A 12,094-nucleotide genomic window follows, 5' to 3' on the forward strand; every position below is an offset into this window, starting at 1 on the left:
TGAACAGTAAAAGCCAGGCTAATAGGAGACAGAAAAAATACAAAACATACCCCCGACTCACTTCTGACAGGACAGACAAAAAGCTACACAATGCACTGCCAACAAAGCAGATAACTAAGATTATAGTCTAGAGTGAATGCTTCCGGAAAATAGGTGCTTCATTAAACAGAATACAAAAGAAATAAAATGTGTAAGGATGAAATTGGGGGGAAGTATAGGGGGGATAAATGGTGATGGAAGGAGACTTGACTTGGGGTGGTGAACACACAATACAATATAGAGATGATGTATACACCTGAAACCTATATAATTTTAACCAATTAAAAAGTTAAAATACCTCACCTTTATGCCACGTCTCTCCATATTCACCTCCTCCCCTGATGTTGGCCACTGCGAGGACGCCACCCATGTGTCTCACAAAGATAAGCCTGGACACGCTGAGAAACAGTAGAAGTGGTTAACCATTATCCACCTAGCAAGGTAAGGACCATGCTAGTTCCCTCCATCTTAAAAAAAAAAAAAAAAAAGTGGCCGGCCGGGCGTGGCTCAGCTGCTGAGCATCGACCTAGGATCCAGGAGATCGTGGTTTGATTCCCGGTCAGGGCACATGCCCGGGTTGGGGGCTCGATCCCCACGGGGGGCATGCAGGAGGCAGCCGATCAGCGATGTTTCTATCTCTCCCTCTCTCTGAAATCAATAAAGATACAGTGAAAAGTATCCCTGAAAACACTTTTATCCATGTGTAATATCATCTAAATTGGAGCCCAATATTTTATATTATTTGATTAAAGTAAAACACATATTACTTCTTATTAATGTTTAACTGCAAAGCTCATACATGTTCATGAGTATCCAGATCTCATTTTACTATATTGGCAAATATTTCACTATACAAAGTGGGAATACACAATTCATAATGCAAACAGAGAAAAAAACAGAGGCCCTCCTTTCATACTGAATCTTTCAACAACTATCTTGGCAAACAGAATCCTGCCAGCCATGTGACACAGGCTGGTGTGAAGGGTGCTGGGCTCCTAGGGACACCCAATAATGGCCCCTGCTCAGCTACCATTTTTTTTCCAGTCTCTTTCCATATTGCTCAAACTGGAAAAAAGGGAGTTCTGAAATGTGTATTTTAAGTAGTTTTACAGAAACCTAAATGTTAAACTAGACAATATATGGTAAAGCGGAGGTGAAGGACACAAACTAGAAAACAAGAATGGAGAGCTGATGGCTGAAGAATGTTTTCTACAAATAAACAGAAGAAACTACAGCACAAAGCTTCTAGGAAACAGAATTAGGTCCCTTGGAAAATTTGGGTTTCATGTTTTTCTCTTCCTCTTTCTACTCTGATCCTAAAAATGCTGAGTGACATTTTTCTAGCTGCTGTTAAAATTGTCTTTGAGAACTATTTCTGAGAATTTTACCAATTCCCTGGACCCAGAGGATGAAGAGAAAAGCAAGCAGGGTGGGCATGAGAGCACACCATCCTACTAGACGGGCCAAATGGATTGTCAATTGCTTGGTCTTGTCTTCAGCATTTTTCATGCACCCTTGATGGTCTCTACTGAAACTATCAGCATATCCACTGGGTTCTGGGATAAAAATGGTAAGGGGACCTTCCTCAGTCATCTCCTGATTCCCAACAGAGCAGGCTTAATAAATACCTGTTGCACAAATGAACAAAAACAAATGATGTTGACTGCAGACCTGCTTAGGAGTCAGTGCTGTCTTGATCCTAGCCACCCTGTGGGGACCAAGGGCATGGGACTCAAGGTACAAGCCCCTGACTTGTTCATTAGATGAAGCACATGTTCACTGGCCCTGCACTCGGGCATCATTGTAACTTGAAGCTTATATTTCATCACTCTGAGAAGAGGGGCAAACAATGACACACTATTTTTTGTTGTAAGGATTAGGTGAATCTAATGAACCAACAGCTATTCCCTTGCATCCTGAGACTAATAGTCAGTCACAGGGAATAAATACGGCTTCTGGTTTTACTACACGGACATGGATACTAATGAAACCGCAAATCTCACTGCCTGGGAAACTGGTAAGAGATGGGAAGCCCGCCTGTGGGCTCAGGCCTTGCCCAGGATGGTGCTTGGTATAGAGTTAGCCATCTAGAATGGAGAACAGCAATGTCACTGTACAATGAATGAAGAGCAACCATTGGTGCACTCACAAGATGATGCCTCACACATCTTCTGAAAATATTGTTCCACATGATGGTGTAAAATCATCAGCTCACTAACAAAAGGACAAAATCACACTCTTTAGCCAGATGTTCAATACAGTTCACAATCTGGTTATAAACCATTTGAGGGCACGGACTGTTTTATACTTCATTAAATCCTAAGTAATTAGCAGAATGTGCTACTGATGTCAAGTACTCAAAATGAAGTAACATTTTTCTTGTATTTAAATTTGGGACAGTTGGTGGAATTTACTCTGAATTTATGTCCTGATGGTCACCAGCCCATGAATTTCTTCCCAAATAAGAAAGATGAACCTGTCAATCAGATTTCATGGAAGGCACTATTTAGAAGCTAGCTTAAAACTGATCTTGCTGGTAGGAGACTACTTGCTTTTATGAAAAATGCTCAAAGCAAATTCTATTTTGTACTATGAATGAGTTTTAAAGTTAAGTTTGCGACTGTCAGGAGACATTTATATAAACAATAGCAAATGTATAAATTTAGATTTTTCTCCCTGAACATAAGTGATTGAAAAATAATCACAGAAACAGTGTAGGACAGTTTAAAATGGATGAAGCAATAGAGTACATAGAAAATATACTTATGGCTGAATATTAGAATAGTCTATTTTAGGACTTGTGCTGCTAAAAAAAATATAAGCTGAAAATCATTCCTTCTGAAGAGAACATGAGGGCCGTGGGGTGGTAGCAAATGCCAAACACTGAAGGTAGGAGCTTCCTTTGTTGAAAACTCAACAGATCACCTTCTGTAACCTCGCAGCTACAGTTTCAGCATCTAGTTCCCTAACAACCTATCCCACTGAAGACATAAGATTAGCTTGTAACGATCCTGAAATTCCTAACCAAAAATGCACATAGTTAACACAATCCTGCCCCTCTGACAGGTAAGAAATATATGGTTAACTATATTAGAAAAATATAATTTAATAGACGATGCTCTGGTTTCCTTCCATTCTATGGAGGGGATCAAATACATGCTGAAGTGCCAAGAACGTTCCATGCTTACCTGTAGTTGGGTGTGATCGATATGTTGAAGCCACCGTAGCCGTATAAGAAGGCAGGATGAGAGCCATCCAATTTTATGCCCTTTTTATGCACGATGAACATTGGAATCTTTGTACCATCCTTGCTAGGGTAGAAAATCTAGAACAAAAGAAAGCAGAATGGTTAGCACTGCTTGGTCAGCACCTGCATGCTTTTCCACAGGAAACACACATGCAGTAATTCTGTCTTCAAGATGTGCAGAAGCACAATGGAAACCCAGGACCACTAAGGGTATCTGACAGTGGAGTAGCTTGCAGTTTTTGTGGAGATACCGTGGAGCAGTGATAGGCACATGGGTCTGAAAATAGGGAGACCCGAGTCTGAATTCTTATTCCACAGCTATCTAGCCAGGTGACCTTGGGCATACCGTTTATCCCCACTCAGCCTCAGCTCTTCATCCTAAGATGCGGCCTTCATGAGGGGCATGGAAAACACACATTTGTTTTCCATTCCCAGCATTGGAAAGTCAGATTTGGCCATCCTGCCAAACAATTTCATTTAGGGAGATTTCTAGAAAATAAGTTTCACATTCAACTTCCTTTCTAAATGTTGATAACTTGACTTGCCTTCCATTTTTCTATGTACAACTATTGAATTAATGTTAGCAACAACAAAACATATATTCATTCGCTGAGAAAGTAGATGGTGAAACAGCACAGAAATCCTATTATTCCAGGTCAAACAAACCCACTTTTCTCCAGTATTTTTAATTAAGGCTCACAAAACCTTCCTGAATCCAAGCAACCTCAGGCAAGTTCAGTCGACATTTCTATATTCATTACTTTTTGGATAAAAGGAGTAAAAGGACAAGAAAGAGAATATTAAATGCTATTCAAATGCTAAGTCATAGAATAAGCGATAAGCCACCAAAAGCTGATAATGGCTTCTTTCGGACAGAATCTATAGATGGCTTTCTCTTTGGGTAAACATGGTTTCTTTACCCAAATGGCATCTGGAAAGTGCCCAGCTTAGAAATGTCTTGCTAACCTCACATATTAATCAAGGACAGAAGCCTTTACACTTGGTGTAACTTGCAGCCATATTTTATCTAAAGCTTTCTAGGTAGCAATTCTACTGTAGAAAGATCCTATGAGTGCTCGGAAATAAACAGTGGGAAGAGGTGGTGCAGGTTTGGAGAAAGGCACACAGGCTACAAAATGCGCCTGCAGGTGTGACAGGTTTTTGAGACCCGCCAAGAACAGGAGTATAAAAAGCACTTGTTTCTCAATTGGAGAGAAATACTGAGAAAAAGATAAATCTGACAGTTTAGGCATCATGGAGAATGCTCCACAGAGTTCAGAATTATCAGAGCAGCACAGTTTTACTTAATTTAGTGGCAGTTAGCAGCCTCTAATCAAGTGTAACTATGTGGGTGGTACAAGTAAACGTAGAGTAAGAGGAACACGTTTCAAGTGATTGGCTTGGGCTAATGAGCTAAAATCGAGGTCCTGCATCTCAGACTGGGGAAGAATTTGGAGCACTCTAACCACAGCATCACCATTTTCTTCAGTGACTTTAATCAATGAAACTGATGACCTGTCCAGCATCCTGACCTTCCACAGGCTTAAATGCCTCAATGTCAAGACCTTTGTTTCCACCCCCTATCCACTTGCTGATTCAAATATTTGGGTAAGTTCCAGGCACTACACTAAGCTCTGGAGACATAAAGATGAACACGCCGTGGACTGTTCACATGATTCTACCTTCACTGAGTCAGCTGTTCAAACAGTGCTCCCTCCAGCCACTCCCAACTCCCCACCTATCCTCAAATCCCTGCCCTGGCACCTAACCCCTCTCCATGCAGCTCACCCCTCCACAGGCAACACCCTGTCCTGCCACCTGCTCTGCCCGCAGTCAGCACAACTGATGCACTGCTAGTCCCCCCTGGCTAACTCTCAGACCCTCCTCTTCTCCCAGAGTGCTCCATCTTGCTTTGTGACAATGTGGCCTCCTCCTCTGGCACCACTTTTCTTGCTACCACCTATAGGACTTCCAATGTCTGCAAATGGGTCTGCAACTCTCCCATCTGGCTCCAAAGCAAAGGCATCCTTTTAGAAAACCAACAAAAGCACGAAGTCCCCTAATGCCCCTAGTTGTAAAACTATATCCAAGCTTTAAGTTGGCGTGGTTCCACAATGTTAAAGTAACATTCTGAACACTGTCCACAAGTGAAAGGGCACTGTGAAGACAAGTACAATAAAGTCATCTTCAAAACTCCTCATGGGAATGCTGACTCAGTCCTGAAATAAACATACATACCTTACATATGCCTGTATATGTATCTTACCCCCCCCCCCCACGCGCGCGCACACACACACACTCAACAACATTCTCTGCCATTTCCACTCATGGGATTTTTAGGCATTTTAGAAATAGCCATTTTCCACCAAGCACTTTCTATTTCAACTGAAACTGGTTTCCTCTTGAAGCTGCTTCCTTACAAACTTTTCTTTGAGGCTTTGGGGCATTTTCTGTCCCTTTGCCCTGGATTTGCTCAGTTAGGTGGACAAGCTAGGAAACTCCTCGTTTCCATTGGTTCCAAACCTGGCCAAGCCAGAAAGCTGCACTTTGGAATCCACACCAGTGGTTCCTGAACCTCACTGCTGGTCCTGTGCATCTGTGACAAACATGTTAAAGACACAGTGCCCCAGGCTGGCTTCTCAGAAATTCTGATTGCACAGGTCTGGGGTGGAGCCTCCAAACTGCAGACTTAATATGCCCCCAAGCTACTCTGACAGGTGGATCTGAGCTCAAAAACCAGTCAGACCATCTACTTTTATCCCTCTCTTTGTCCTGTCAATTATATCAACTAAAACCAGTTATTTTCCCACAACCCTCAACAATTTCAATATGGGACTCTATAATTCTCTTTACCCAGTTCTCCTGTGATTTTCTTCAGTGACTTTATCAGTGAACTTGATTACCTGTCCAGCATCCCGACCTTGCACAGGCTTAAATGCCTCAATTGCAAGACCTTTGCTTCCATCCCACCCATTCAAATATTTGCTGAGTCCATTATGTGCCAGGTGGTACACTGAACACTGGAGACATAAAGATGAACAAGACATGGACAGTTCCTTTGGTCATGGGACCTGCAGTCTACAGAAATTAACCAACAGGCACTGCAAACACCCACTGCCTTAGCTTTACCCTTGGCCTTAGATCTTCAGGGGGGAACTCTGACTTTCCCAGTAACTCCAATTTTTTCTTTCACCACCTCCTTTCCTTCCTTATTCCTGGGGTACCCGCCTTTTTTTTTTTTTTTTAAAAAAAAAACAACTCTTACAACATTCAGTCCCTTATACTTTATCTGGCTGTCAGTTTGCCTTGGGCTTTCTTGCACAGCTTGGGACCCTTGGCCAGCCCTTTACGTGTTACTAATGCCTAAAAACCTCTAATTCTGACCTAACCCACTGGATTCCTTCTCCTCGGGGCTGCTGGGCACTCAAGAAATACCAACTTTTTGAGTGTCTACAGTAGGCCATAGCCCTTTAATTGGATGACAAACCTTTAATGGGATCCTTAACGGACAGGGAGACAAAGTGCTCACATGGGATCTAACTGGCGCCCACTTGAGTAACAGAAAAAGTCCGTCTGCCATCCAGGCTCATCACGGAGCTGACATGCCCTGTCCTCAGCGAATGGGTGTGCAACAGATCCAGGTCAACAAGGAGTCTGTGGCACCAGCATCCACAACAGGGTCTGCCTCTGGCACACCTCTCACCCTAATGGATGACGACTACCACCAAAGAACCCACGACAGATTATCTCTGCAAGCACCCTTGAGACCTCATAAGAGGGACTATTTTAGCGTGCTTTACTATGAAACCATCATGGATGCTGCCACAAATAAAAAACAAACAGCACAATAGTAATTCAAAGCCACAATTATTTCTAAACATGAGTGAGCCAAGCCAAAGGTTGATCAAATATTAAGAAAGCTTCTTTCCTTAAATTTTGTTTTCCTCCCCTTAAAAAAAAAATTCTTCATTTTGGAGACTCTCACAGCAGCATAACAATGTTACTCCATATAGAAAACCAAGAACATTAAGCACAGTGAGGCCTAAGGAGCAGCAGCCTCTGTGGAAGATGTGCTGGTTCGGGACAGGGGACAGGGATAGGTATTTTCTGAGCAGCTACAAGACTGTGCCACCTGGTAAAGACAGTTGGTGTCAGTTCTTTCTCAGCCATGGGAAATTAAGGTGATGATTCCAAATTCTGGGGATTTAAAGTGTTTTAGGTATGAGGAGAGGTGGTCACTCCAGGACCTCATCTAGCAGGTCACCTTTCTTATTTTTACAAATGACAAACCTAAAATCCACAAGAGTAAGACTCTACTAAGGTAACACTGCAGCTTTTGGAAAATTACCCCTCAGGCCTCCCACGTCCCTTGGTCCGGAATTTTTTCCACTCGCTCACAAACTTCAAGTTATGACTTCCTTGTAAATATCTTTATTGGGAGTGACTATGCAAATTTTTGAAAACGGCAGAACCTTTGGCATAGATTTAATATATCCTACCCCCAAATGATTAATTGTCTCTATGGGATCCAGGAGACAAATATTTTCCTGAAGATATTTGCTTTCTCTGCTTTCCTGCTTTTGTTACCCCTCTTCAACAGGAAACGTACTTGAGCATGTCAAAGCCATTTTCCAGATACAGGGGTTATTATTTACTTATTTTTAAGCAAAATGAGCCTGCTTAGAAAGAGGATCCTTCTCCACACAGTATTCAGTGTTACCATTTTGAAGACAGATTGTTAAAATAATAAAAACCCCACCATATCCTGACAGGCTGCTCTACTAAAAAAATTCCATGTCAATAGTATATTTAAAAGGCTTAATTGATACAGTTCATTTCACAAATGAAAAAAAAAAGCCTGAGTGAACCATAAAGAAGGCACCCCCAAATTTCTAAGTAATTTAATTTAAAGCAGTTTCTAATTTTGTACGTTAAAAACCATATTTTAATGAATGATTGTGTAACAGATAAGAGCTCACAAAGCTTTGAGCTGAAATCCTTTAAATAAATAAAAAAATCTATTAAGGAAAAGAGAGAAAAGGTTTGCATTTACATGAAGTGCACAGTCTAACCTGTCAGAAATGACCCATCCCTAGGATCAAGCACAACTTTCTAGAGACATTACCAAACAGAGTAGAAGAGTGTTTGGCCTGAGATAGCAGTCAATGAATACGTGTCCAGCTGTGTCAGCATCTGAATATGGTTTCGAAGAGATGACATAAAAACACCTGCCTTTAAAGGAAAAAGAGGAGCTAGGAAACATAACAAACCAAGGGAACATTGCTGCTCTTCAAGAGAATGACATCAGTTATGGGAGGATCAGCTGTCTCTGTTGAAACAATTGCTTTTCCTGAGAGGAACACATTTAGTAACAAAATCAATCTTATTAAGACATTCAAAGACGCACAACCATTTAAGCTCCTGAAAACAGTCTTTACCCCCGAATCTGATCTAGTTCAGATCTGGTGCTATTTGAGGCAAATGCCAGGACTCCCATTATCGCTAGCAGTGGGGACATGCTCACCCATGAAAGTTGACGGTAACTGGCAAAGGGCAAGCCCCTCGGAGGGAAGAATGTTTGGTGATAGCAGCTCCTGCCTAATTTTAGAGCCTGACAGGTTCAAAGGAGAATGTTCATAAAAGGGTGCTGAGCGTCCCTTTTTATCAGAGTTGACAGAGGCCACTTGTGTGGCCTGTGCTAAGTGTGGGAAATGCATCTGACAAGCAGCAGAGCTGCTCAGAAGTCCTACGGTCAACATGAGCAGGGAACAAGACATTCATTCCTTCACCCAAGAACTGAGCAGAAGGCAACCTCTGTGCTCCTGTCGTCTTGTAAAACAAGTCGTGTATGAAGAACTTCCTGGGACTTTGAGCAGGCACTGCAGATTTCTGCACTGTGCTTAGGGTAAAAATACTAGTCCGGCATTAGGAAGTTATAATCCTATCTATTTTCCAGGCATTTAATTCTGGAGGAGAGGGGAGGAGCCTAAGAGTCACCTTTAGGTAGAAAATAAAAGGGAAATTTCCATTCCATTTTGATTTACTTTTTAAAAGATGGCTGGAGATTTCTGTAACAATGGAGATTTAAAAATTCCCATGGGGCACCTCAACAACAGCAAAGTCAGTCTATTAAAAATCTGTTTTAATTTTTGCTACATTTCTTGAGCACTAACAATGTGCTAAGTGCTATATACTGATAGTTGCAGAAATGCATCAGCTCTCCAAAGCTCAGCCATCTGTTCTTCTTAATGGAAAACCAATTCCCAGTCTTAAACTATGGAGCCAGAAGTGAGATAGAAAGTGGAAGGTTCTGGACGCACGAAAGGACAATGGTAGAGGCACAACCAGATCTTGGACAATTGGTGCTCTGATAAGTTTACTTTGGTATTCAGGTGTTTTAAGGTAGAAAGGGATTCAGGGCTATGATAAATAAATATGACTTAACCGCAGAATATAAAAGCTTTTCTTCAGTTCCACTGCTCTGATTTCTCTGTGCTCAATGCAAACACTCAGACATTTTCACTAAAGTGAAGGACCTACCACATGCAGTGGTCCAGAGAAAGCAGCACTGTTTTTGTAACAGGCACTATATCTCAGGTGAGCTTGCAGAATGCATCCACTGCCCTGTAATGAGGCTCACTACAGTGGGGCTTCAACTTGATGTGGAATGCACATTTGTTTGTTTTGCTCTTAATGAAAATAGCAGGATAAATCCATCATCGGGGGTTATGAGCTCTGCACTGTTTACATTCAATAAACATTTGCTGAATGAATAAATGAGTTAGAATTGCATACGAAATGCTCTCTTTCTAATATCCAAATACTTAACCTAGCTTGCCTCAGTTTCTGAGGCTCAATGTCATCGTGGATGCCTCTTACACACCCTCTCTTCCCTGCCTGTCTACATGGCAGCCTTGCCATCTAACAGGCCGCCTGCTTTCAATCTGGGCACCTGTTACGAGACCTTTTCATCTAGGTCACCCCCCTATTGAAAACATGCAATATCTCCCCATTCTCTACAAAAAGAATTCCACATTTAGACCAGCAGTGAAAACTCTCTACTCTCCACCTTCCTTTGTGAAGCCTTCTCAACCTCGACTGTCCTCTCCACTGAAATGGCCATTCAGACCTCCAGATCCCCTGCTGCCAATGTTGTGTGCCTTTACAGACTAATGCATAACCAAAAGCAAAATTAACTGGCTTTTAGGCATTTGCTTATTTGACCCCCTCTACTTATACCCAATACAGGCATCTCGAAAGCTACATCTGAGGCAGGTTCAACCTTTGTGTGGCTCTTTCCAGTAATGAGAAAGAGCTTCACAATAGCACAAAAGGCAGCTTGTTTCATTTTGAAGCCTAATTGTTAGAAAGTTCTTCCTTCCCTGAAAATGTGAAAATAACTGAAAATATAGAAAACAAAAGTTAGCCAAGGCATTGCAGGAGGAACCTAGAGATAGTAAATTCTTCTTTTTTTTTTTAAATATACCTTTATTGATTTCAGAGAGAGGAAAGGAGAGGGAGAGAGAGAGAGAAACATCAATGATGAGAGAGTCATTGATCGGCTGCCTCCTGCACGCCCCTGACTGGGGATCGAGCCCGCAACCTGGGCGTGTGCCCTGACCAGGAATCGAACCCTGATTGCCTGGATCCTAGGTCCACGCTCAACCGCTGAGCCACGCCCAGCCGGGCGAGATAGTAAATTCTTACATAGGCTAACTATCAACTGAAATTTCCATACCTTTGAAAACAAATAGTAAAATACCTGCCAGTAAGTTTCTATATTTTTCACAACAGAGTTTTCCTCAGTCCTCATTTAGGTCAAAATACGTGTTATTTATTTCACTTGATTTGTTTAAAACAGTTATGTAGTTCTTACCATGTACCAAGCACTATCCTAAGGGCTTTATAAATAATCCCTCATTTTAATCCACATACAGGGTCTTTCTATGAATACTCCTATTTTTTTAAAGGGGGGTCACTCTGACCCAGAGAAGTAATTAGTCCAAGTCATATATCTCCTAAGTGATGGAGTCAGGATTTCAACCTGGGCCCTCTGACGCCAGACTCCATGTCCTCAGTCACCACAAACGAGGGATCCAAAAATCTCCTGGCTCCTCCTCCAGGGGCCCCTTCTGAACCCTTGGTGGCAGGGTTGTGTCCTTGTGTGTCTCCCTTCTGGGGTTATTTACTTCTGTACCCTCACTGGTAACCAGAAGGCAGCAGGCACTTGAAACAAAAGCTAGGTAAATGCAGGAATGAATGCTCTAACTGGACCCTACACTTCTAATCAAACAGCAAAAGGGTATTTTAAATGGTAGTTCATTAAAAAAAAAAATTCCATACAAATAGAGCAGCCCAGTGTCTAACATCAAAATGCCTATGAGCTGAAAAGTAATAAAATACAAATTCTGGCTGAGGGACTTAAGAAACTACGTAAGCATGGATAAGGTTACAAATTTCCAACTTCTTATTAATGAAAAATATTTAACATCTGCCATTTTCCTTATGCAATGCTGTTATCTATTTTAGCGATGCCATGGCAGAGGAGCTTTGTGACTCCTGAATTATTCAGTTATGGTAATTTACTGCATCAGACTGTTACCTGCATTATAAAACCAGACAAGAATACTTGAAGTCCATTTCAAACCCTCATTAACTCAAAACTACAGCAGACCGCTTATTTATATTATTGCACTTGAAAAATAAAATCAATAACCAAAATGTTGAAAAGACAAACTCTGGGCAGAATGTTCAGTATCAGAACAGAAAAGAAGTGCAGTTTCAAAAATCTGTGGCTGGTAATTATGC

The 12,094-nt window shown here is 41.7% G+C and overlaps 1 protein-coding gene across 1 annotated transcript in view; it reads right to left on the reverse strand.

Moving 5' to 3' along the window:
- Nucleotides 1-12,094, reverse strand: part of PREP (prolyl endopeptidase) — a 103,536-nt gene that overhangs the window by 9,883 nt on the left and 81,559 nt on the right. Inside the window, exons 11-12 of the mRNA XM_087817538.1 lie at nt 3,228-3,364; nt 343-437 (exon numbers count right to left, since the gene is read on the reverse strand). Coding sequence (XP_087673664.1) covers nt 343-437; nt 3,228-3,364 — 232 coding nt within the window. The remainder of the gene's footprint in view (nt 1-342; nt 438-3,227; nt 3,365-12,094) is intronic.

The sequence above is a fragment of the Miniopterus natalensis genome, chromosome 5 (genome assembly GCF_054644295.1).
Source record: "Miniopterus natalensis isolate mMinNat1 chromosome 5, mMinNat1.hap1, whole genome shotgun sequence".
Taxonomy (NCBI): domain Eukaryota; kingdom Metazoa; phylum Chordata; class Mammalia; order Chiroptera; family Miniopteridae; genus Miniopterus; species Miniopterus natalensis.